Here is a 27,396-nt window from a genome sequence, read left to right on the forward strand (position 1 = left end):
TTATATTTTACAGATCATCTTCAAGCCGCTTTCTGACAGGATGCGCCGTTTTGTGGGCGATCTTATTTACGTGGCTCACCTTCGGCAGCGTCTTTTCTTCGTCATCTTTGTTGTAGCGGTGTAGCGTGCAAGGACGGGTGTGGAAGAAGTGTCAAAAGATGGAGCTAACTGTTTTAATGACCTTCAGACGTTACTTAAATCTATAACGGAGCAGCATCTCCTCATCCGTGGCTCACTAGTGTAACAACAAGGCTGGAAATATCCATCCATCCATCCATCTTCTTCTGCTTATCCGAGGTCGGGTCGCGGGGGTAGCAGCCTAAGCAGGGAAGCCCAGACTTCCCTCTCCCCAGCCACTTGGTCCAGCTCTTCCCGGGGAATCCCGAGGCGTTCCCAGGCCAGCCGGGAGACATAGTCTTCCCAACAAGTTCTGGGTCTTCCCCGTGGCCTCCTACCGGTCGGACGTGCCCTAAACACCTCCCTAGGGAGGCGTTCGGGTGGCATCCTGACCAGATGCCGGAACCACCTCATCTGGCTCCTCTCGATGTAGAGGAGCAGCGGCTTTACTTTGAGCTCCCCCCGGATGACAGAGCTTCTCACCCTATCTCTAAGGGAGAGCCCCGCCACCCGGCGGAGGAAACTCATTTCGGCCGCATGTACCCGTGATCTTGTCCTTTCGGTCATAAACCAAAGCTCATGACCATAGGGGAGGATGGGAACGTACTGTCGATCGACCGGTAAATTGAGAGCTTTGCCTTCCGGTTCAGCTCCTTCTTCACCACAACGGATCGATACAGCGTCCGCATTACTGAAGACGCCGCACCGATCTGCCTGTCGATCTCACGATCCACTCTTCCCTCACTCGTGAACAAGACTCCGAGGTACTTGAATTCCTCCACTTGGGCTGGAAATGTGTCCCGTGAAAAACCGTCCGACCGGAACTCTCTAATAACTAAAGTTCCTTGGGTAAATAATGTAAACTCACTACACCGGTATGTTTTAGCGCTTTCATAGATAGTAATACTTTATTGATTCGTTCAGGAGAGTTCCCTCAGGAAAATTTAAATGGCGAGTTTACTGACAGATATAAGTAAGAACTTTACACTACTTTATATTAGAAATGGCAACAGCCGAGGATGAATGTCCCATAACAAGAAAATCGAGAAAAAGAAGAAGTTTATCGACTACGGTGTAGGCACGGACTACAGAGGCGGACCCGCACAAATTTTCAGGACTAATGCAGATCCCAAATACAGATCAGCACGTACCAGAAGGTAAGAAAAGTTGCAAAAACAAAACGACAGATAATATGTCTTACCTTATACACACACCATAATAATTAGGGGTGTGGGAAAAAATCGATTCAAATTCAAATCGCCATTCTCACGTTGTACGATTCAGTATCGATTCTCATTTTTAAAAAATCGATTTTTATTTATTTATTTATTTATTTTTATTAATCAATTGATTGGCAACACTAAATTGGCCCTAGTGTGTGGATGTGAGTGTGAATGTTGTCTGTCTATCTGTGTTGGCCCTGCGATGAGGTGGCGACTTGTCCAGGGTGTACCCCGCCTTCCGCCCGATTGTAGCTGAGATAGGCTCCAGCGCCCCCCGCGACCCCAAAGGGAATAAGCGGTAGAAAATGGATGGATGGAATCCAACAAAACAATACACAGCAATACCATAACAATGCAATCCAATTCCAAAATCAAACCCGACCAAGCAACACTCAGAACAGCAATAATGTAAACAACAGTATCAATATTAGTAACAATTTCAACATAGCTGTGATTAAAAATCCCTCATTGACATTATCATTAGACATTTATAAAAAAATAAAAAAAATAACAATAGTGTCACAGTGGCTTACACTTGCATCGCATCTCATAAGCTTGACAACACACTGTGTCCAATATTTTCACAAAGATAAAATAAGTCATATTTTTGGTTCATTTAATAGTTCAAACAAATTTACATTATTGCAATCAGTTGATAAAACATTGTCCTTTACAATTATAAAAGCTTTTTACAAAAATCTACTACTCTGCTTGCATGTCAGCAGACTGGGGTAGATCCTGCTGAAATCCTATGTATTGAATGAATAGAGAATTGTTTTGAATCGGAAAAATATCGTTTTTTTTTAGAGAATTGTTTTGAATCGGAAAAATATCGTTTTTTTAATCGAGAATCGCGTTGAATCGAAAAAAATCGATTTATAATCGAATCGTGACCCCAAGAATCGATATTGAATCGAATCGTGGGACACCCAAAGATTCGCAGCCCTAATAACAATACTCGTATGTTAAAGCACAGTACAATCAATCAAGCGGTGTGGCTTCATAGCTTACCAAAGTCGTACTAAAACATTTTGATAGATTTTTTAGCGCCGTGTGTAATGTTCTATATTTTCAATAGAACATATTACATTTTGGTGTTGTTTACATGAGTCATATTGCAGTCTACAAGTATCTCTTATGTGTGACTGCCATCTACTGGTCACACTTATCATTTCACCATGTACCAATTAAAATTGCTTCGAGGTCGGTAAGCACAACCAAAATGATTCCGTACTTTAGGCGCACCGGGTTATAAGGCCCACTGTCGAGGTTTGAGAAAATGAAAGGATTTTTAAGTGCGCCTTATAGTCCGAAAAATACGGTCAAAATGAGCCCTAGCAAAATTGCTGCGTTTCACAACGTTGCCGCCATTTTTTTCCATAATGGACCGAAAAGTTTACATTTTAATCATATTATGAATATTATCAGTAGGGTGGCATTCAAATCTGAAGAGGTTAAGCTCTGAGCCTCAGGCGTCATAACATTTCTATTGCTGCTGTTTGTGTTATGTTTTTAATAAGGCTGTTAATCACTTGCTAATTGCAATTGTTGGAATGTTATGAGCATTTTTTTTTACTGTTTTAGAAGCGTACTTGCCATGACTCAGCTTGCTTGCAATTGATGCTACTCTACAGGCATGAATCAAGCACCAACAAGTACTATTTCTAGTACCTAGTTCCAGTCAGATAGCGCATGTGCCGGTTGCTTATTATTTAAGCAGATTGCTGTGTCATGGAAGCATTTGAGGATACAGACAAATAAACAGCCATTCTATTGATCGCTTCCACCGTTGCTATGCAGAGCCAACACACGTTTTAAACATGACCTGAAAAAGAAAAGTATGAACTTTGCATCCCCACAGCTGCTAATATTTATACGCTTTTGTATGTGATTTACTGATTGCACGTCTAAACAAGGGAGAATTGCGCTGCCACAAAGTAATCTACCAGGAATGTGTGTTTGTGTGCGCTTATTTGATGGGCCAGATTACATTACACTTGGTCGCGGTCCAGAGCACGGTCCGCCATGACCCAGAACCCCCCTACTGTGTCAGTGGACTGACAAATGAAACGGGAACTAACTGGGCTAAAATCGTTGGGAATTACAGCCTTAGGATGTCTGTGTGTGCTTTGGCAAGTAGACTATAAAACTATACTATATAAGAGAATTGTAGTTCTTGTAGAGCAGAGGTGTCAAAGTTGTTTTCACTGAGGGCCACATCGCAGTTATGTTTGGCCCCAGAGGGCCGCGTCCAACAGTCAATACTATTATTACACAATTTTTTAATCCATTTTATTAGTATATTTAAAAAAAAAACTAAAATGTAAAAAAAATATGGTAAGTTGCAATAATTTCACCTCAATGTAGTGTATATTACTGTAAATGGAAAAAGAGTACTACTGTTTTATGGTTAAAAAAAAAAGAAAAAAAAAAGGCAGCTCAGTTGCCAGAATTTTACTGTAAAATTTACATTTGTTTTTTTACTGTAAATAAAAAAAAAATGCAATTTTACAGTAAAATCTTGGCACCTGAGCTGCCAGTTTTTTTTATTATTTTTTAATTTTTACCGCAAATCAACAACCGTAAATTTTTCGGTGTATTACTGGAAATGCCAAAATGACACCAGAGTTTATTACAGTAAAAAGTAATGTTTTTTTCATTTAGAGAAAAAATGCTGTAAAAACCACAGTAAGTTTCACAATTTTACCATGAACTCTATTGCTACTTTTACATTGCATAATTTGATGGATAACTTGCTTTGAAATCATTATTATTAGTATTTATTTTGATTTAAAAGTGATTTGTGTCAGGACTGGGTCTTGGGTGTTTGCTTTTCCAGGATGCAACGGAAAGTTGGCACGGGCGAGACGGGAATTAAGGTACATGGCGGGTTTTAATATATCAATTTAATATATCAAAAAAAGGGATAAATGAAAGCGCGCACAGTGGCGGATAATAAACTATGAAACCAAAAGACTATAGCAAAAAGTACAAATGAAAAGCACGCACAGTGGCGGAGAATAAACTATGAAAAACAAAAAGATTATAAACATGGAACAAAAACTTACTTGGCTTGGACAAAAGAGGAGCAGCGTGAACATGGACATGAAACAATGGACAGAGCATAAATGTGGTGTGAGGTCGTCAGAAAGACAAACTGAAAAACACTGAACTTAAATACTATGGACATGATTAGTGAATGCAGGTGCGTGACTCAAAACGTGAAACAGGTGCGTGACGTGACAGGTGAAAACTAATGGTTGCTATGGTGACCAGACAAGGGAGTGAAAAGACAGAAACTAAACAAAACATGACTTAAAACAAAACATGATAATACAGACATGACAATTTGAATGTTTGATAATATATGTTTGCAAAGCTAGACCATATTTAACATAATTTGCGATTACATGGAGTACATACCGTATTTTTCGGACTATAAGTCGCAGTTTTTTTCATAGTTTGGCCGGGCTCCAGTGCGATTTATATATGTTTTTTTTCCTTCTTTATTATGCATTTTCGGCAGGTGCGACTTATACTCCGGTGCGACTTATACTCCGAAAAATACGGTACATATTTTTTCTCCCAAAGTAGAAAGAAAGAATACATTTACCGTATTTTTCGGAGTATAAGTCGCTCCGGAGTATAAGTCGCACCGGCCGAAAAGGCATAATAAAGAAGGGAAAAAACATATATAAGTCGCACTGGAGTATAAGTCGAATTTTTTGGGTAAATTTATTTGATAAAACCCAACACCAAGAATAGACATTTGAAAGGCAATTTAAAATAAATAAAGAATAGTGAACAACAGGCTGAATAAGTGTACGTTATATGAGGCATAAATAACCAACTGGTATGTTAACGTAACATATTATGGTAAGAGTCATTCAAATAACTATAACATATAGAACATGCTATACGTTTACCAAACAATCTGTCACTCCTAATCGCTAAATCCCATGACATCTTATTCGTCTAGTCCAGGGGTCGGCAACCTTTACCAGTCAAAGAGCCATTTTGATCAGTTTCACAAATTAAAGAAAACAATGGGAGCCACACAATTCTTTTGAAATTTAAAATGAAATAACAATGCGTACAAAGTTTTTTTTCTTGCTTTGTGCTATGTATAAACCAAGGGTCTCAGACACGCGGCCCACACCTTAATATGAAAATTGAATGTTAGTGCGGCCCGCGGGTTTTATATGAACGGCGCGTGACAGCGTCATACTTGTCAACCCTCCCGATTTTTCCGGCAGACTATGATTGTCAAGGCAACTGTTCTCTCGAACTTGCCGTGATGGTACAGCATTTAGCGCCCACTAAAATCAGCATGCCGGCCCAGCCACACGTTGTATGGGGCTTCTGCTTGCTCACGTAAGTGACAGCAAGGCATACTTGGTCAACAACCACACAGGTTACACTGACGGTGGCTGTATAAAAAACTTGTAACACTCTTACTAATAATGCGCCACACTGTGAACCCACATCAAACAAGAATGACAAACACATTTCGGGAGAACATCCGCACCGTAACACAACATAAACACAACAGAACAAATACCCAGAATCCCATGCAGCCCTAACTCTTCACCTCAGCCGACGCACAGGGGGGGGTTGATGTGTGAGGGAGCAGGGTTGGGGTGGGGCCGGGGTTTGGTGGTAGCAGGGGTGTATAATGTAGCCCGGAAGAGTCAGAACTGCATAGGATTCTGGGTATTTGTTCTGTTGTGTTTATGTTGTGTTAAGGTGCAGATGTTCTCCCGGAATGTGTTTGTCATTCTTGTTTGGTTTTGGTTCAAAGTGTGGCGCGTTATTAGTAAGAGTGATAAAGTTGTTTTATATGGCCACCGTCAGTGTAACCTGTGTGGCTGTTGACCAAGTATGCGTTGCTGTCACTTACGTGTGCAAGCAGAAGATGCATATAACAAGAGGCTGGGTTGGCACGCTGTTTATACAGATTGTAGAGGGCGCTAAATGCTGTACCATCATGGCACGCCCTTATTACTAATGTAAGGGTGAAAATCGGAGAATAAATTGGCCCTAGTGTGTGGATGTGAGTGTGAATGTTGTCTGTCTATCTGTGTTGGCCCTGCGATGAGGTGGTGACTTGTCCAGGGTGTACCCCGCCTTCCGCCCGATTGTAGCTGAGATAGGCTCCAGCGCCCCCCGCGATCCCAAAGGGAATAAGCGGTAGAAAATGGATGGATGGATTAATCCCGGGAGTTTTCTGCAAGAGGCACTGAAATCCGGAAGTCTCCCGGGAAAATCGGGGGGGGGGGGGGGGGGGGGGTCGGCAAGTATGCGGCTGAGCCGCATCAGACTGATCAAAGAGCCGCGGGTTGCCGACCCCTGGTCTAGTCTCTTACGTGAATGAGCTAAATAATAGTCTTTGATATTTTATGGTAATGTGTTAATAATTTCACACATAAGTCGCTCCTGAGTATAAGTCGCACCCCCGGGCAAACTATGAAAAAAACTGCGACTTATAGTCCGGAAAATACGGTAGTAAGAAAAGTTACAGTACTTTATTGATACGTATTATTTCCAGGCTTTCGAAGGCCAAATAAAATGAAGTGGCGGGCCACATCTGCCCCCCCGGGCCTTGAGTTTGACACATGTTGTCGAGAGAACATGGTCGATCTTATAGTCAAGAAGGTCACGATTGCGGTCGTTTCAATGATGGCGCCTTTGTGCCCCCGTCAGGACGACGAGTGCTACGAGCAGTCGGCGGACGTCCGTTCCCAGCTGCGCTTTTTCGAGCAACTGGAGAGGATGGAGAAGCAAAGGAAGGACGAGCAGGAGAGAGAGATCCTGTTAAAAGCCGCCAAGGTAAGTCACCTCCACTTCTTACAGTGTCTTGAGTGTTGTTGTTGCCAGTCGTGCCAAACAGCTTGTGTATGTACAGTCGTAGTGTGTGTTATGGCCATGTGTGTGTGTGTGTGTGTGCGTGCGTGTGCGTGTGCATGTTGCTCCTGACAGATGAATTAGAGTGTGACACCAGTAGATGGAGTGACCTCCCCATGTCCTCTCAGGCTCATGGCTCCAGGGCCTGAGTGTCCTGGCTCCTCCCTCCTTCCTCACACACACACACACACACACACACACACACACACACACACACACACACACACACACACACGCACGCACGTTCTTGTATTTGTTACCTTCTTGAGACCTCTGAAAAATCCCTACCTCTTTAGGACCACACTTTCAAGATATATAAAGATTTGTATTTACAACATTAATAATATATACATACTATGCAAATATAAAAAAATTTAAGCTTTTAGTTAAATTTTTTTTGTTTGAATTTTTTGATTGTACTCAGTTTTTAATCGTCATTACTTACTTCAAGTTATTACAGTATGTCTCTATGTATATAATTGTATATTTTTTTTAGTAGTCAGTGTACAGCTTGTATAGCAGTATAGTTTTAATATCCACTAGACTTAGACTTAGACGAACTTTATTGATCCGCAAGGGAAATTGTTCCACACAGTAGCTCAGTTTCAAAGGATGGAAAGGGTAAGGATGGAAAAGATAATGCCGGTATTAAGGAGACTTAAAATGTACCATAGTAGCAATATAAAATATAACATATATGTAATATGGGCTTCACGGTGGCAGAGGGGTTAGTGCATCTGCCTCACAATACGAAGGTCCTGAGTAGTCTTGGGTTCAATTCTGTGTGGAGTTTGCATGTTCTCCCCGTGACTGCGTGGGTTCCCTCCGGGTACTCCGGCTTCCTCCCACTTCCAAAGACATGCACCTGGGGATAAGTTGATTGGCAACACTAAATTGGCCCTAGTGTGTGAATGTGAGTGTGAATGTTGTCTGTCTATCTGTGTTGGCCCTGCGATGAGGTGGCGACTTGTCCAGGGTGTACCCCGCCTTCCGCCCGATTGTAGCTGAGATAGGCTCCAGCGCCCCCCGCGACCCCAAAGGGAATAAGCGGTAGAAAATGGATGGATGGATATATGTAATATTTACATGTTATATATACAGTATATAATATATACTGATATATTATATTATATTTTTATATAATATATACATATGGTGGTGGTAGTTTAGTACAATTTAGGGCTGCACGAGCGCTGCCTCCACTGGGAGCAGCTACGGTTCATTGAGGGGAATCCTTTACTGAAAAAAGATAACGATCCTTCTGCCAGTTCACATATAAATGCTTTTTTCCGACTTTAACTTGGTCAAGTTCGATGTCTTCTCACAAACTTTGCATTAGCCTTTTTTGAGGGGGAAAAAGTCGCAAATGCGATATTTGTTTTGTTCACTTTAATGTAAGACTATTCCTTTTTTATAAGTACCTTCAGCTGTTTATTTCTCTTAAAATCTGATGGTCAACGATGGGTAAAATCTAACGGATTTGATTATGGAAATCTTTATTCGAAGACATCCCTAATAGTGACTACGTTGACTAATTTTCGGTACACAGTAAATCTATACAGCTGTACACTGACTACTTTAAAATGTAATTTCTATAGTACTGTCCCTTAACAAGATTCACCGTCATAAAAATGGTTGCTGAAATTTGAGCTGATACCGTATTTTTCGGACTATAAGTCGCAGTTTTTTTCCGACTTTAACTTGGTCAAGTTCGATGTCTTCTCACAAACTTTGCATTAGCCTTATTTGAGGGGGGGAAAAGTCCATCCATCCATCCATCCATTTTCTACCGCTTATTCCCTTTGGGGTCGCGGGGGGCGCTGGAGCCTATCTCAGCTACAATCGGGCGGAAGGCGGGGTACACCCTGGACAAGTCGCCACCTCATCGCAGGGCCAACACAGATAGACAGACAACATTCACACTCACATTCACACACTAGGACCAATTTAGTGTTGCCAATCGTCGCGATCAAAAGTTAGGGTGGTCCCAAAAAGGAGGGATTTTTCAAATTGACTGTGTGTCGGTTTTAAAAGTGCTCCCCCTCTGGTCAACATATGAAATAACAAGTGTGTGTAAGAAATTGAAATGCGCCCCCTTTGGCCAAAATTAATTAAAAAAATATTAAAATAAATATGTATACAGAGCGCAAATGCAATATTTGTTTTGTTCACTTTAATGTAAGACTATTCCTTTTTTATAAGTACCTTCAGCTTATATATGTTTTTTTCCTTCTTTATTATGCATTTTCGGCAGGTGCGACTTATACTCCGGTGCGACTTATACTCCGAAAAATACGGTAATTGCTGCTCAATTTTTCCCCCCTCCTGTGTTTGTTGGGGAACAGCGAGCTTATTTCTAACTCCAGTAGGTGTGGACTCTGTAGAAAAGGTCAAGTCTATAAAAACTCAAACTGACCTTTTTAAAAAAAAACTGCTGCAGAAAGGATTTGACTCGTCTTCAGTTGAACAAATGTGGAGTTTCCCGACACAATAAACAAATGTGCAACAGGGAACTACTCAGTGGTGTCCGCCCTGAGATCGGTAGGTTGTGAGTTCAAACCCCGGCCGAGTCATACCAAAGACTATAAAAATGGGACCCACTACCTCTCTGCTTAGCACTCAGCATCAAGGGTTGGAATTGGGGGTTAAATCACCAAAAATGATTCCCGGGCGCAGCCACCGCTGCTGCCCACTGCTCCCCTCACCTCCCAGGGGGTGATCAAGGGTGATGGGTCAAATGCAGAGAATAATTTCGCCACACCTAGTGTGTGTGTGACAATCATTGGTACTTTAACTTTAACTTTAACTTTAACTTTTCCTGATCCGTAGACTTTACCCTAAAAAAAGGTGCAAAGATCTCCACTGACCAAGAAAGAAAGACAATTTTCAGCAAATGAAAATGCCCCGCAGCGCCCCATTTAGCGGCGAGCGAGGTTAATTTAATTAATTTTGAATGGAGCCAATGTCCCACAGTAAAGATTGTCATTGCTTCGAACCTCGTCGTTTTAATTGCGGTATTATTCTGCGAATCCTGCCATGCCCGATAATAGAAAATTCTCTGGTTGATGAACGCCCCCACCAAACCTTATAACCTCACTCTTTTGTTTAGCCTAACGGAACACACGGTTAAATATCTTGTTAAAACAAGAAGCTATCACCTCTATCAATCCCCACTTCTGTATCAGTAGACATCGCAAACACATCCTGATTGTGTTGTTCTCTAACTCTTTAAGCTCAGATGATGAGCATTTAGTGCTTTGTAAGACCTTTAAGTTCAATTCTAATGTTACAGGGAGCCTGGGGGGAAGCTTTACTAGTACGTTTACTAGTGTGTTTGGGGTCATTGTCCTGTTGGAACACCCAACTGCGCCCAAGACCCAACCTCCGGGCTGATGATTTTAGGTTGTCCTGAAGAATTTGGAGGTAATCCTCCTTTTTCATTGTCCCAATTACTCTCTGTAAAGCACCAGTTCCATTGGCAGAAAAACAGGCCCGGAGTATAATACTATCACCACCATGCTTGACGGTAGGTTCGGTGTTCCTGGGATTAAAGGCTTCACCTTTTCTCCTCCAAACATATTGCTGGGTATTGTGGCCCAACAGCTCAATTTTTGTCAAAAATTCAAGCAGAAGCTTGTGGATGGCTACCAAAAGCGCCTTATTGCAGTGAAACTTGCCAAGGGACATGTAAGCAAATATTAACATTGCTGTATGTATACTTTTGACCCAGCACATTTGCTCACATTTTCAGAAGACCCATAATAAATTCATAAAAGAACCAAACTTCATGAATGTTTTTTGTGACCAACAAGTATGTGCTCCAATCCCTCCATCACTAAAAAATAGAGATGTCCGATAATATCGGCAGTCCGATATTATCGGCCGATAAATGCTTTAAAATATAATATCAGAAATTATCGGTATCGGTTTCAAAAGTAAGATTTATGACTTTTTAAAACGCCGCTGTACGCAGTGGTACACAGACGTAGGGAGAAGTACAGAGCAGTTGCGTCTCCCAGTCATACTTGCCATCCCTCCCGATTTTCACGGGAGACTCCCGAATTTCAGTGCCCCTCCCGAAAATCTCCTGGGGCAACCATTCTCCCGAGTTTCTCCCGATTTCCACCCAGACAACAATATTGGGGGCGTGCCTTAAAGGCACTGCCTTTGCGTGCCGGCCCAATCACATAATATACAGCTTTTCATATACACAATCGAATGCAAGGCATACTTGATCAACAGCCATACAGGTCACACTGAGGGTGACCGTATAAACAACTTTAACACTGTTACAAATATGCGCCACACTGTGAACCCACACCAAACAAGAATGACAAACACATTTTGGGAGAACATCCGCACCGTAACACAACATAAACACAACAGAACAAATACCCAGAACCCCTTGCAGCACTAACTCTTCCGGGACGCTACAATATACACCCCCCGCTACCCCCTAACCCACCTCAACCTCCAACCCCAATACCCCGCCCACCTCAATCTCCTCATGCTCTCTCGGGGAGAGCATGTCCCAAATTCCAAGCTGCTGTTTTGAGGCATGTTACAAAAAAATAATGCACTTTGTGACTTCAACAATAAATATGGCAGTGCCATGTTGGCATTTTTTCCCCATAACTTGAGTTGATTTATTTTGGAAAACCTTGTTACATTGTTTAATGCATCCAGCGGGGCATCACAACAAAATTAGGCTTAATAATGTGTTAATTCCACAACTGTATGTATCGGAATCGGTAATTAAGAGTTGGACAATATCGGAATATCGGATATCGGCAAAAAAGCCATTATCGGACATCTTTACTAAAAAATAAGAGTTATAGACATTATTGGAAACTCAAGACAGCCATGACATTATGTTCTTTACAAGTGTATGAAAACTTTTGACCACGACTGAATATATCGATATAAACTATTGTTCTTTTTCAGTATGTGGAGTACAACTATGGGACAGATTTAGCAGAGCACTCAAGCAATGTACTAATTTAAGATAGCTGTTGTTATGTACTCTTGTATTTATTATTTCATTATTTAATAAATAATAAACGTATTTATTGTACATTATTTTGTGTTGTCTTTCTCTATTAGAACTAGAAAATGATCACAAGAAGTAGTTGAGTAATTGCGCTAGAATGACCTGTGAACATTTTGGTCAAACATTTCTTCCTAAAAGGGCTTTTCTTTTCTATTTTTAAACAAGGAAAGAAGAACGTAGTTTTGCTTCTTAATCCATGCAGATGATGTCCACATTGACCAAAAGAGCATCGTTCTGTGAACTTTAAGCGCCGTAATGCGTCCGTGTGGCCCTAGGTGGTCGGCCGCAATAGCCTATTTAGCGCAGCGGTGAAGGATTCCCAGGGACAAGTATCTTCACCCACATCTGCTTATTAAAATAGAAAGTGTGGTTACGCCGGGGACACACTTTTAACGCATGGCCACGCTGGCTCACAGTGACACTCACACAACCACTGTCACTGATACTCACCAACATCCTTCACCCTTCCTGTGTGTGCGTGCGTGTGTGCTGGCTCATGCAGAATTTTTAATAACCTCTTTTGATTAGAGTCCCCCTCCAGCGGCTTATTTAGGGCTGGATTTGGAGCGGGTTTAAAGGCCACAGCCCCCCTGGGGCGGAGCTCCATTGCACTTCTCTGAATTCAAATACGATGTCCTTGACACCTCTGTACACTGTTCCCATTTTGCACTCTTTTCTGCTGCAGCAGCAACAGATGAGCAGCGAAGCTTTGTTGGGCGAGAGGGGAGGAGGCGGTTTCTTAAAACCTGCTGTTAACCTGTGTACCCTCCCTCTCCTTTTCCACCCCCCCCCCCCAATCCTCCCCACTCCCACTTTGACTCCACAGAGCCGCTCCAGGCAAGAGGACCCAGAGCAAGCTCGGCTGAAACAGAAAGCGAAGGAGGTAAGCTTTAGCGGAGATCATTACCCTTGACATTTGCCAGACTTCGGCATATTAATTTTTCATGCCTCAATACATATGTAATGCCATTTAAAGTCAAAGTTAAAAAAGTTGGAGCAATTATTCCCGCTCTTTGACGCCTGGAAAAGGGTTTCCTGCACCCCGAAATACCACCACCTCCCCCAGATTAGGCCAATGGTACAGTACTTGGGCCCACTTCACTAGTGGCGAGTGTGGACGCACTGATCTGTGTCCAAGCACGGCACGTTTGGGCAAAGTAAGGCAACGAAATGCAAAACATCTTAATTAATATTTCAAATAAAGCATAACAAATCAGAATCAGAAATGGCAAATAACGGAAAATATTTGGTCCATATATTCGTCGCATCGAACTACAAGCCCCAGATATACAAAGAAAGACTCTGTAAATGTTTATTTACATACCTTTAGTGTTTCCAAAGGGTGTCTACAACACGGCAGTAAAACGGCTGATCAAACAAAACAGAAGTAATCGTCATGGACCGACTGCGCAGATCATTAGAGTTTGGTGTATTAGTTTTTCATGCCTCAATACATATGTAATGCCATTTAAAGTCAAAGTTAAAAAAGTTGGAGCAATTATTCCCGCCCTTTGACGCCCGGAAAAGGGTTTCCTGCACCCCGAAAGACCACCACCTCCCCCAGATTAGGCCAATGGTACAGTACTTGGGTCCAATTCACTAGTGGCGAGTGTGGACGCACTGATCTGTGTCCAAGCACGGCACGCTTGGGCAAAGTAAGGCAACGAAATGCAAAACATAAAATTGCTTAGCAAAACACCTTAAATAATGTTTCAAATAAAGCATAACAAATCAGAATCAGAAATGGCAAATAACGGAAAATAATTGGTCCATATATTCGTCACACCGAACTACAAGCCCCAGATATACAAAGAAAGACTCTGTAAATGTTTATTTACATACCTTTAGTGTTTCCAAAGGGTGTCTCCAACACGGCAGTAAAACGGCTGATCAAACAAAACAGAAGTCATCGTCATGGACCCGCTAGCTGCGGAGATCATTACCCTTGACATTTGCCAGACTTCGGCATATTAATTTTTCATGCCTCAATACATATGTAATGCCATTTAAAGTCAAAGTTAAAAAAGTTGGAGCAATTATTCCCGCTCTTTGACGCCTGGAAAAGGGTTTCCTGCACCCCGAAATACCACCACCTCCCCCAGATTAGGCCAATGGTACAGTACTTGGGCCCACTTCACTAGTGGCGAGTGTGGCCGCACTGATCTGTGTCCAAGCACGGCACGTTTGGGCAAAGTAAGGCAACGAAATGCAAAACATCTTAATTAATATTTCAAATAAAGCATAACAAATCAGAATCAGAAATGGCAAATAACGGAAAATATTTGGTCCATATATTCATCGCATCGAACTACAAGCCCCAGATATACAAAGAAAGACTCTGTAAATGTTTATTTACATACCTTTAGTGTTTCCAAAGGGTGTCTACAACACGGCAGTAAAACGGCTGATCAAACAAAACAGAAGTAATCGTCATGGACCGACTGCGCAGATCATTAGAGTTTGGTGTATTAGTTTTTCATGCCTCAATACATATGTAATGCCATTTAAAGTCAAAGTTAAAAAAGTTGGAGCAATTATTCCCGCCCTTTGACGCCCGGAAAAGGGTTTCCTGCACCCCGAAAGACCACCACCTCCCCCAGATTAGGCCAATGGTACAGTACTTGGGTCCAATTCACTAGTGGCGAGTGTGGACGCACTGATCTGTGTCCAAGCACGGCACGCTTGGGCAAAGTAAGGCAACGAAATGCAAAACATAAAATTGCTTAGCAAAACACCTTAAATAATGTTTCAAATAAAGCATAACAAATCAGAATCAGAAATGGCAAATAACGGAAAATAATTGGTCCATATATTCGTCACACCGAACTACAAGCCCCAGATATACAAAGAAAGACTCTGTAAATGTTTATTTACATACCTTTAGTGTTTCCAAAGGGTGTCTCCAACACGACAGTAAAACGGCTGATCAAACAAAACAGAAGTCATCGTCATGGACCCGCTAGCTGCGGAGATCATTACCCTTGACATTTGCTAGACTTTGGTGTATTAATTTTTCATGCCTAGATACATATGTAATGCCATTTAAAGTCAAAGTTAAAAACGTTGGAGCAATTATTCCCGCCCTTTGACGCCCGGAAAAGGGTTTCCTGCACCCCAAAAGACCACCACCTCCCCCAGATTAGGCCAATGGTACAGTACTTGGGCCCACTTCACTAGTGGCGAGTGCGGACGCAGTGATCTGTGTCCAAGCACGGCACGTTTGGGCAAAGTAAGGCAACGAAATGCAAAACATCTTAATTAATATTTCAAATAAAGCATAACAAATCAGAATCAGAAATGGCAAATAACGGAAAATATTTGGTCCATATATTCGTCGCATCGAACTACAAGCCCCAGATATACAAAGAAAGACTCTGTAAATGTTTATTTACATACCTTTAGTGTTTCCAAAGGGTGTCTACAACACGGCAGTAAAACGGCCGATCAAACAAAACAGAAGTAATCGTCATGGACCGATTGCGCAGATCATTAGAGTTTGGTGTATTAGTTTTTCATGCCTCAATACATATGTAATGCCATTTAAAGTCAAAGTTAAAAAAATTGGAGCAATTATTCCCGCCCTTTGACGCCCGGAAAAGGGTTTCCTGCACCCCGAAAGACCACCACCTCCCCCAGATTAGGCCAATGGTACAGTACTTGGGCCCACTTCACTAGTGGCGAGTGTGCACGCACTGATCTGTGTCCAAGCACGGCATGCTTGGGCAAAGTAAGGCAACAAAATGCAAAACATAAAACGGCTTAGCAAAACACCTTAAATAATAATTCAAATAAAGCATAACAAATCAGAATCAGAAATGGCAAATAACGTAAAATATTTGGTCCATATATTCGTCGCACCGAACTACAAGCCCCAGATATACAAAGAAAGACTCTGTAAATGTTTATTTACATACCTTTAGTGTTTCCAAAGGGTGTCTCCAACACGGCAGTAAAACGGCCGATCAAACAAAACAGAAGTAATCGTCATGGACCCGCTAGCTGCGGAGATCATCAGACTTTGGTGTATTAATTTTTCATGCCTCAATACATATGTAATGCCATTTAAAGTCAAAGTTAAAAAAGTTGGAGCAATTATTCCCGCCCTTTGCCGCCGGGAAAAGGGTTTCCTGCACCCCGAAAGACCACCACCTCCCCCAGATTAGGCCAATGGTACAGTACTTGGGCCCACTTCACTAGTGGTGAGTGTGGACGCACTGATCTGTGTCCGAGCACGGCACCTTTGAGCGAAGTAAGGCAACGAAATGCAAAACATAAAACAGCTTAGCAAAACACCTTAAGTAATATTTCAAATAAAGCATAACAAATCAGAATCAGAAATGGCAAATAACGTAAAATAATTGGTCCATATATTCGTCGCACCGAACTACAAGCCCCAGATATACAAAGAAAGACTCTGTAAATGTTTATTTACATACCTTTAGTGTTTCCAAAGGGTGTCTCCAACACGGCAGTAAAACGGTTGATCAAACAAAACAGAAGTAATCGTCATGGACACGCTAGCTGCGGAGATCATTACCCTTGAAATTTGCCAGACTTTGGTGTATTAATTTTTCATGCCTAGATACATATGTAATGCCATTTAAAGTCAAAGTTAAAAAAGTTGGAGCAATTATTCCCGCTCTTTGACGCCTGGAAAAGGGTTTCCTGCACCCCGAAATACCACCACCTCCCCCAGATTAGGCCAATGGTACAGTACTTGGGCCCACTTCACTAGTGGCGAGTGTGGACGCACTGATCTGTGTCCAAGCACGGCACGTTTGGGCAAAGTAAGGCAACGAAATGCAAAACATAAAATTGCTTAGCAAAACACCTTAAATAATGTTTCAAATAAAGCATAACAAATCAGAATCAGAAATGGCAAATAACGGAAAATAATTGGTCCATATATTCGTCACACCGAACTACAAGCCCCAGATATACAAAGAAAGACTCTGTAAATGTTTATTTACATACCTTTAGTGTTTCCAAAGGGTGTCTCCAACACGGCAGTAAAACGGCTGATCAAACAAAACAGAAGTCATCGTCATGGACCCGCTAGCTGCGGAGATCATTACCCTTGACATTTGCTAGACTTTGGTGTATTAATTTTTCATGCCTAGATACATATGTAATGCCATTTAAAGTCAAAGTTAAAAACGTTGGAGCAATTATTCCCGCCCTTTGACGCCCGGAAAAGGGTTTCCTGCACCCCAAAAGACCACCACCTCCCCCAGATTAGGCCAATGGTACAGTACTTGGGTCCACTTCACTAGTGGCGAGTGAGGACGCACTGATCTGTGTCCAAGCACGGCACGTTTGGGCAAAGTAAGGCAACGAAATGCAAAACACCTTAAGTAATATTTCAAATAAAGCATGACAAATCAGAATCAGAAATGGCAAATAACGTAAAATAATTGGTCCATATATTCGTCGCACCGAACTACAAGCCCCAGATATACAAAGAAGGACTCTGTAAATGTTTATATACATACCTTTAGTGTTTCCAAAGGGTGTCTCCAACACGGCAGTAAAACGGCTGATCAAACAAAACAGAAGTAATCGTCATGGACCCGCTAGCTGCGGAGATCATTAGACTTTGGTGTATTAATTTGTCATGCCTCAATACATATGTAATGCCATTTAAAGTCAAAGTTAAAAAAGTTGGAGCAATTATTCCCGCCCTTTGACGCCCGGAAAAGGGTTTCCTGCACCCCGAAAGACCACCACCTCCCCCAGATTAGGCCAATGGTACAGTACTTGGGCCCACTTCACTAGTGGCGAGTGTGGACGCACTGATCTGTGTCCAAGCACGGCACGTTTGGGCAAAGTAAGGCAACGAAATGCAAAACATAAAATTGCTTAGCAAAACACCTTAAATAATGTTTCAAATAAAGCATAACAAATCAGAATCAGAAATGGCAAATAACGGAAAATAATTGGTCCATATATTCGTCACACCGAACTACAAGCCCCAGATATACAAAGAAAGACTCTGTAAATGTTTATTTACATACCTTTAGTGTTTCCAAAGGGTGTCTCCAACACGGCAGTAAAACGGCTGATCAAACAAAACAGAAGTCATCGTCATGGACCCGCTAGCTGCGGAGATCATTACCCTTGACATTTGCTAGACTTTGGTGTATTAATTTTTCATGCCTAGATACATATGTAATGCCATTTAAAGTCAAAGTTAAAAACGTTGGAGCAATTATTCCCGCCCTTTGACGCCCGGAAAAGGGTTTCCTGCACCCCAAAAGACCACCACCTCCCCCAGATTAGGCCAATGGTACAGTACTTGGGTCCACTTCACTAGTGGCGAGTGAGGACGCACTGATCTGTGTCCAAGCACGGCACGTTTGGGCAAAGTAAGGCAACGAAATGCAAAACACCTTAAGTAATATTTCAAATAAAGCATGACAAATCAGAATCAGAAATGGCAAATAACGTAAAATAATTGGTCCATATATTCGTCGCACCGAACTACAAGCCCCAGATATACAAAGAAGGACTCTGTAAATGTTTATATACATACCTTTAGTGTTTCCAAAGGGTGTCTCCAACACGGCAGTAAAACGGCTGATCAAACAAAACAGAAGTAATCGTCATGGACCCGCTAGCTGCGGAGATCATTAGACTTTGGTGTATTAATTTGTCATGCCTCAATACATATGTAATGCCATTTAAAGTCAAAGTTAAAAAAGTTGGAGCAATTATTCCCGCCCTTTGACGCCCGGAAAAGGGTTTCCTGCACCCCGAAAGACCACCACCTCCCCCAGATTAGGCCAATGGTACAGTACTTGGGCCCACTTCACTAGTGGCGAGTGTGGACGCACTGATCTGTGTCCAAGCACGGCATGCTTGGGCAAAGTAAGGCAACAAAATGCAAAACATAAAACGGCTTAGCAAAACACCTTAAATAATAATTCAAATAAAGCATAAAAAATCAGAATCAGAAATGGCAAATAACGTAAAATATTTGGTCCATATATTCGTCGCACCGAACTACAAGCCCCAGATATACAAAGAAAGACTCTGTAAATGTTTATTTACATACCTTTAGTGTTTCCAAAGGGTGTCTCCAACACGGCAGTAAAACGGCCGATCAAACAAAACAGAAATAATCGTCATGGACCCGCTAGCTGCGGAGATCATCAGACTTTGGTGTATTAATTTTTCATGCCTCAATACATATGTAATGCCATTTAAAGTCAAAGTTAAAAAAGTTGGAGCAATTATTCCCGCCCTTTGCCGCCGGGAAAAGGGTTTCCTGCACCCCGAAAGACCACCACCTCCCCCAGATTAGGCCAATGGTACAGTACTTGGGCCCACTTCACTAGTGGTGAGTGTGGACGCACTGATCTGTGTCCGAGCACGGCACCTTTGGGCGAAGTAAGGCAACGAAATGCAAAACATAAAACAGCTTAGCAAAACACCTTAAGTAATATTTCAAATAAAGCATAACAAATCAGAATCAGAAATGGCAAATAACGTAAAATAATTGGTCCATATATTCGTCGCACCGAACTACAAGCCCCAGATATGCAAAGAAGGACTCTGTAAATGTTTATATACATACCTTTAGTGTTTCCAAAGGGTGTCTCCAACACGGCAGTAAAACGGCTGATCAAACAAAACAGAAGTAATCGTCATGGACCCGCTAGCTGCGGAGATCATTAGACTTTGGTGTATTAATTTTTCATGCCTCAATACATATGTTATGCCATTTAATGTCAAAGTTAAAAAAATTGGAGCAATTATTCCCGCCCTTTGACGCCCGGAAAAGGGTTTCCTGCACCCCGAAAGACCACCATCTCCCCCAGATTAGGCCAATGGTACAGTACTTGGGTCCACTTCACTAGTGACGAGTGTGATCTGTGCCCAAGCACGGCACACTTCCCCTCCTTTGGCACATTTGGGCAAAGTAAGGCAACAAAATGCAAAACATAAAACGGCTTAGCAAAACACCTTAAATAATATTTCAAATAAAGCATAACAAATCAAAATCAGAAATGGCAAATAACGTACAATAATTGGTCCATACATTAGTCACAGCAGACGATAAGCCCCAGATATATACGTTGTTTACAAAGAAAGATTCTGTAAATGTTTATTTACATACCTTTAGAGTTTCCAAAGGGTGTCTGCAACACGGCAGTAAAACAGATGATCAAACAAAACAGAAGTCATCGTCATGAACCCACTAGCTAGCTCTCCAACCAGCTAAAGAGACTCAATAACTCTACGGTGATGTTTTGGTGGATTTACTGAGGAATTTGTGAAACTGAAACAATACAAACAGAATGCCATCCTAAGTTAATAATTCTAACAGACACTTGTCAACTTGTTAGCATAGTTGCTAATGCTAACGAAGGTAACACGAACAAATATGCATGAAAACACTTCTTCCGACATCACTCATGGCACTGTCTTTGCATGTTTAATGAAAACTATTTGCATTATGGTCGTCAGGGAAGAACAATCCATAAATTCGCCGCACCGTTTTATAAGCCACAGGGTTCAAAGCAAACAAAAAAAAATTGAAACCCTATGGAATTATTACAGGGGAACCGCTAATGTTGACCATCTGTTAATGTCAACCAGTTCATTTTTGATTGATTGATTGAAACTTTTATTAGTAGATTGCACAGTACAGTACATATTCCGTACAATTGACCACAAAATGGTAACACCCCAATAAGTTTTTCAACTTGTTTAAGTCGGGGTCCACGTAAATCAATTCATGGTGAATTGATTGAGGCCCGGTCCACTACATTCTGCTTATTACTAAACAAGGTTGACGTTGATATACACTGAAACATCAACGCTGTCAGGTTATACAGCATTAAAACGTGCACACACGGACTTCCTGTTCAGTGCAAAGCGAGCTTCAAAATAAAAGAATGCCAGTACTAACCTGGATTGAGCATGTGTTTAACTAACAAAAAGCCGAAAAGATGTATGCTTTTACAAAAGTTCTATTGACATACTGTATATGATGGAATACAATGTCTATTTTAGGAAAGTGCTACAATGCAGACAAGCGCAACGTAAAATTATTATTATCTGAATTATTATTTCGTTTTTAGAAAATTAAATTTCCTTATTGGCTGAAGTGCAGCATTACACTTGCAACTTGTAGCCCCATCTTGACTGAACAGTGAAGGCAAATTACTTTTTTTTAAAGCAAACAGGTAAATGCTGTGTCACATGACTGCACATCTGGCACCTCATTGGTTGTTCCTGAGAAACCATCCATTGCTTAAATCTTAAATGAGTCATATTCTGATTTTTTCCTCTACATTTAAAACACTTCCTTGTGGTCTACATAACATGTAATGGTGGTTATTTGGTCAAAATGTTGCATAGATTATGTTTTACAGACCATTTTTAAGCTGCTTTGTGACCGTCTCTTCAGGATGCATCGTTTTGTGGGCGGTCTTATTTATGTGCCTCCACTTCAACCGTGTCTTCTCCCTACACAATACGCTACTTTGTAAAATGGCAACAGCGGAGGATGCATGTGCATGTACGAGCCAGTCTGCCCCACAACAAGAGAACAGAGCAAAAAAGGCGCGTATTGACTACAATGGCGAACTTGCACAAAGCTCTTCGGGTAAATCCTACCATATATGGATGTATCTGCTGAGGTCACATTAGTGAGTAGGACGTGTGAAGGAAGGCAAGATTGTTGTATTAATATCTCCGCCATGCCTCCACGGTTTGATTCCAAAAGTTCTTATGCAGATCCCAAATACACAAACACAGGTACCAATAAGTAAGAAAAGTTGGTTTTGTATTATAGGTCGCCTTTAATTTACCGAAAGTTGACCCTGAGTTTTGAAGCAACACATTTTTCTGCACTGAATTATTTTGCACTGAATCTTCTTACACATTTGTATTCAATGAAATTGTCAACAAAATTTGATGTACAGAAAAATTTAGTTCACAAAGTTTAAATGCAATGAAATCAGCTACAGTGCAGGCCAAAAGTTTGGACACACCTTCTCATTCTCAACACAACTGATGCTCCCAACCTCATTGATAAAGCAAGAAATTCCACTAATCAACCCTGGTAAGGCACACCTGTGAAGTGAAAACCATTTCAGGTGACTACCTCTTGAAGCTCATCGAGAGAATGCCAAGAGTGTGCAAACCAGTAATCAGAGCAAAGGGTGGCTATTTTGAAGAAACTAGAATATAAAACATGTTTTCAGTTATTTCACCTTTTTTTGTTAATAAGTACATAACTCCACATTTGTTCATTCATAGTATTGATGCCTTCAGTGACAATCTACAATGTAAGTAGTAGGGCTGTGAATCTTTGGGTGTCCCACGATTCGATTCAATATCGATTCTTGGGGTCACGATTCGATTCAAAATCGATTTTTTTTTTCAATTCAACACGATTCTCGATTCAAAAACGATTTTTTTCCCGATTCAAAACGATTCTCTATTCATTCAATACATAGGATTTCATCAGGATCTACCCCAGTCTGCTGACATGCAAGCAGAGTAGTAGATTTTTGTAAAAAGCTTTTATAATTGTAAAGGACAATGTTTTATCAACTGATTGCAATAATGTAAATTTATTTTAACTGTTAAATGGACCAAAAATATATAACTTATTTTATTTTTGTGAAAATATTGGACACAGTGTGTTGTCAAGCTTGTGAGATGCGATGCAAGTGTAAGCCACTGTGACACTATTGTTTTTTATTTTTATTTTTATTTTTATAAATGTCTAATGATAATGTCAACAAGGGATTTTTAATCACTGCTATGTTGAAATTGTTACTAATATTGATACTGTTGTTGATAATATTCATTTTTGTTTCATTTCTTTTGGTTTGTTCTGTGTCGTGTTTGTGTCTCCTTCAATTGCTCTGTTTATTGCAGTTCTGAGTGTTGCTGGGTCGGGTTTGGTTTTGGAATTGAATTGCATTGTTATGGTATTGCTGTGTATTGTTTGGTTTTGGAATTGGATTGCATAGTTATGGTATTGCTGTGTATTGTTTTGTTGGATTGATTAATTAAAAAAAATAAAAATAAAATTAAAAATAAATAAATAAATATTGATTTTTTTAAAATGAGAATTGATTCTGAATCGCACAACGTGAGAATCGCAATTCGAATTCGAATCGATTTTTTCCCACACCACTAGTGTTCATTCATAGTATTGATGCCTTCAGTGACAGACAATCTACAATGTAAATAGTCAACTATTTTGTCAAAAAGTCGGCATTTTTTGTAATTATCAAAACGTCGGGATTTTTCCTGTCAAAAAGTCGGGGTTTTTTCTAAGGGTCAAAAAGTCTGAATTTTTTTTGTCAAAAAGTAAGGATTTTTTCAAAGTGTCAAAAAGTCGGGATTTTTTTCAAAGTGTCAAAAAGTCAGGATTTTTTCTTAGTGTCTAAAAGTTGGCATTTTTTCTAAGTGTCAAAAAGTCTGATTTTTTTTTGTCAAAAAGTCAATATTTTTTCCAGTGTCAAAAAGTCAGTATTTTTTTGTAAGTGTCAAAAAGTCAGGATTTGTCTGTCAAAAAGTCAATATTTTTTCTAAGTGTCAAAAAGTCGGGATTTTTTCTAAGTGTCAAAAAGTCGGGAAAGTTTTTGTCAAAAAGTCTCAATTTTTTTTAAGTGTCAAAAAGTCGGGATTGTTTTTGTCAAAAAGTCGGGATTGTTTTTGTCAAAAAGGCAGAATTTTTTCTAAGTGTCAAAAAGTTGGCATTGTTTCTGTCAAAAAGTCGGGATTTTTTCTAAGTGTCAAAAAGTCGGGAAAGTTTTTGTCAAAAAGTCTCAATTTTTTTTAAGTGTCAAAAAGTCGGTATTGTTTTTGTCAAAAAGTCGGGATTGTTTTTGTCAAAAAGGCAGAATTTTTTCCAAGTGTCAAAAAGTTGGGATTGTTTCTGTCAAAAAGTCGGGATTTTTTTCTAAGTGTCAAAAGGTCGGGATTTTTCTGTCAAAAAGTCAGATTTTTTCTGTCAAAAAGTTGGCATTTTTTCTTAGCGTCAAAAATTCTGCCTTTTTTCAAAGTGTCAAAAAGTCTGCATTTTTTCTAAGTGTCAAAAAGTCTGCATTTTTTCTTAGTGTCTAAAAGTTGGCATTTTTTGTAAGTGGGATTTTTTTTTGTCAAAAAGTCAATATTTTTTCCAGTGTCAAAAAGTCAGGATTTTTTTTGTAAGTGTCAAAAAGTCAGTATTTTTTCCAAGTGTCAAAAAATTGGGATTTTTTTCTAAGTGTCAAAAAGTCGGGATTTTTTTCTAAGAGTCAAAAAGTCGGGGTTTTTTTTGTCAAAAAATTGGGATTTTTTTCCAATTGTCAAATAGTTGACTAAATTGCATTATTACAGCCGTGTAGAGATGATGGCAGAAGTAATGAATGTGCCAAAGTCTTAGTGTGAGTGCGCTCCTTATCTCCTTACCCTTTTTTGAGCCCAGCCTACATCCTGTTCTGCATCCACTTACTTTAGAGACAAACGTGTGCGTTTTAAAACGGCATTGACTGTGCTCAGGTTAAAGAAAAGCGAGTTTACCCCCGAATAAGCGTTTCAGATGCACCAATTTATTCTCCACATTAACTTTTAAGGCTACAAAGGAGCGCAAAGACGTATTGTCTCTTGCGTGTAATAGGCTAAAGCGCCACGCTAAGCGCTTTAACGTTTTATCTCAAAACCGAAGCGCCGCGTCATTTCAAGTCTGATATAGGATGCATTCCCGGCGGACCCTCAGAAAGTAGACCTCTCTTCTTCTTGTTTACGCAAATAGTTCTGTCACAGCTTCGGTTTGTTTTTGTCCTTGTTTACTCCGCAGTAGCGTCTTTCCGTCAACGTGGGCAGGAGGATGAAGGGAGCGCGCTCACCTGTCGTCGTTTGTTGATGCACAACTTAGGCAGCGGATGTGGTTTCTTTGAAGTAACTTTCGGTTTTACTTTTAAAATATTTTTTAATAGTTTTTCTCGTGCACTTTTTTCTGGCACTTTCATGGCACTGAGATCAGACATTGTATTTAAACACCACAAAACAATTGTAATAAAGTTGTTGTACTAATGTTGTACTTGGTATAAGGACAAAGTTTTGTACCATGCTGGAGCACTTTTATTACTATCTTTATTATGATCATTATTATGATTATTATGGTACCGGTAACGGTACCAAAATGTATTTCAATACTTTTCGGTATTTTTCAATACTTTTCTTGATAAAGGGGACCACAAAAAAATTGCATTATTTGCTTTATTTTAACAAAAAATCCTAGGGTACATTAAACATATGTTTCTTATTGCAAGTTTGTCCATAAATAGAATAGTGAACATACAAGACAACTTGTCTTTTATTAGTAAGTAAACAAACAAGGCTCCTAATTAGTCTGCTGTTGTATGCATGTTATCATTTTCTATTCTATTATTTTGTCAAAATTATAAAGGACAAGTAGTAGAAAATTAATTATTTATCTACTTGTTTATTTACTGTTAATATCTTCTTACTTTCTATTTTAACATGTTCTATCTACACTTCTGTTAAAATGTAATAATCACTTATTATTCTGTTGTTTGGATGCTTTACATTAGTTTTGGATGATACCACAAATTTGGGTATCAAACCGATACCAGGATCATACATTGGTCATATTCAAAGTCCTCATGTGTCCAGGAACATATTTCCTGACTTTATAAACATAATATAAATTTAAAAAAACGAAAGAAGAGTTTGTGATGCTAAAAAATATCGATCATAGTAGTATCGACTAGATACGCTCTTGTACTTGGTATCATTACAGTGGATGTTAAGTGTAGATCCACCAATGGCGTTTGTTTACATTGTGACGCCGGTGAACTACGGTGTGTAGTGAAGCATATTTAGCTATTCCTCGTCCTGCAGGGATGATACTTGTAAGAAACTTACTTTAATTGTCGCCACGGAGGCGAGGATTAGTGATTTAGAAGTAGCTAAAACACTGCCAACTGCTGCTGGACTTTAGCCGCTAGCTAGCTAGCTAGCTATGTCTTAAAGCACCTCTTCCTGAGGGCATTTCAGTGTTATAGCTTCACTTTTATCGTTAGTTTTTAAGCCAAAATTCGTCCGTTCTCTATTTTCTGTCTACACACTGTGTCTGCTTGTAAGTACTCCGTGATTGTGCGCTGCCGAACATGCTCGTCTGCTCGTAAAACCAACAATGTTATGACGTAACGACGACGGGGGTGCGGTGGGGTGGAGTCCCGGTATTTTTTTAGAGGCGGTATAGTACCAAATATGATTAATTAGTATTGCGGTATTATACTATACCGTACAACCTTAGTCCAAATGACTATTGGCATAAACCACCTGTCTCGATCAGAATTAAATTTTGATCTGAACATGTGTGATCGGGTCAGAATATTCCAAATGGCGTGTTTACATGAAGCATTTTTACTCCGGTTAGCCTTTTAATCCGATTAAATGTGTCCATGTGTACATGGCGAATGTTGACTAATTGTTGCAGCCCCATTTGGGAATATTATTGTCATTTATTTCAAAAAGTTGTTTGTGACACGTTTGTACTCAAAGCTGCAGTTTGTGCAGTCTTAAACCCAGTAATACCGTATTTTCCGGACTATAAGGCGCACTTAAAATCCTATTCTCAAAACTCGACAGTGCGGCTTATAACCCGGTGCGCCTAATGTACGGAATAATTCTGGTTTTGCTTACCGACCTCAAAGCTATTTTATTTGGTACATGGTGTAAAGATATGTGTGACCAGTAGATGGCAGTCACACATAAGAGATATGTGTAGACTGCAATATGACTCAAGTAAACAACACCAACATTTTATACGTTCCATTGAAAATATAGAACATTACAAGCGGCGCTCAAAAATCTATCAAAATGTTTTAGTACGATTTTGGTAAGCTATGAAGCCGCACCACTTGATGGATTGTACTGTGCTTCAACATGCAAGTATTATTATGGTGTGTGTATAAGGTAAGACATATTCTCTGGCGTTTTGTTTCGCAATATTATGCAAAAACAACTTTTTTTACCTTCTGGTACCTGCTGATGTGTATTTGGGATCTGCATAAGTCCTGAAAAATTGCGCGTTTCCGCCATTGTAGTCCGCCCTGCTCCCTT

At 40.3% G+C, this 27,396-nt stretch overlaps 1 protein-coding gene across 1 annotated transcript in view; it reads left to right on the plus strand.

Annotated features, from left to right (window-relative positions):
• LOC133608919 (transcription initiation factor TFIID subunit 4-like) overlaps nucleotides 1-27,396 on the plus strand; it is a 328,756-nt gene that overhangs the window by 146,991 nt on the left and 154,369 nt on the right. The window contains exons 12-13 of the mRNA XM_061964571.2: nucleotides 7,044-7,169; nucleotides 13,121-13,177. Coding sequence (XP_061820555.2) covers nucleotides 7,044-7,169; nucleotides 13,121-13,177 — 183 coding nt within the window. The remainder of the gene's footprint in view (nucleotides 1-7,043; nucleotides 7,170-13,120; nucleotides 13,178-27,396) is intronic.

Source organism: Nerophis lumbriciformis, linkage group LG06 (genome assembly GCF_033978685.3).
Source record: "Nerophis lumbriciformis linkage group LG06, RoL_Nlum_v2.1, whole genome shotgun sequence".
NCBI classification, from domain to species: Eukaryota; Metazoa; Chordata; class Actinopteri; order Syngnathiformes; family Syngnathidae; genus Nerophis; species Nerophis lumbriciformis.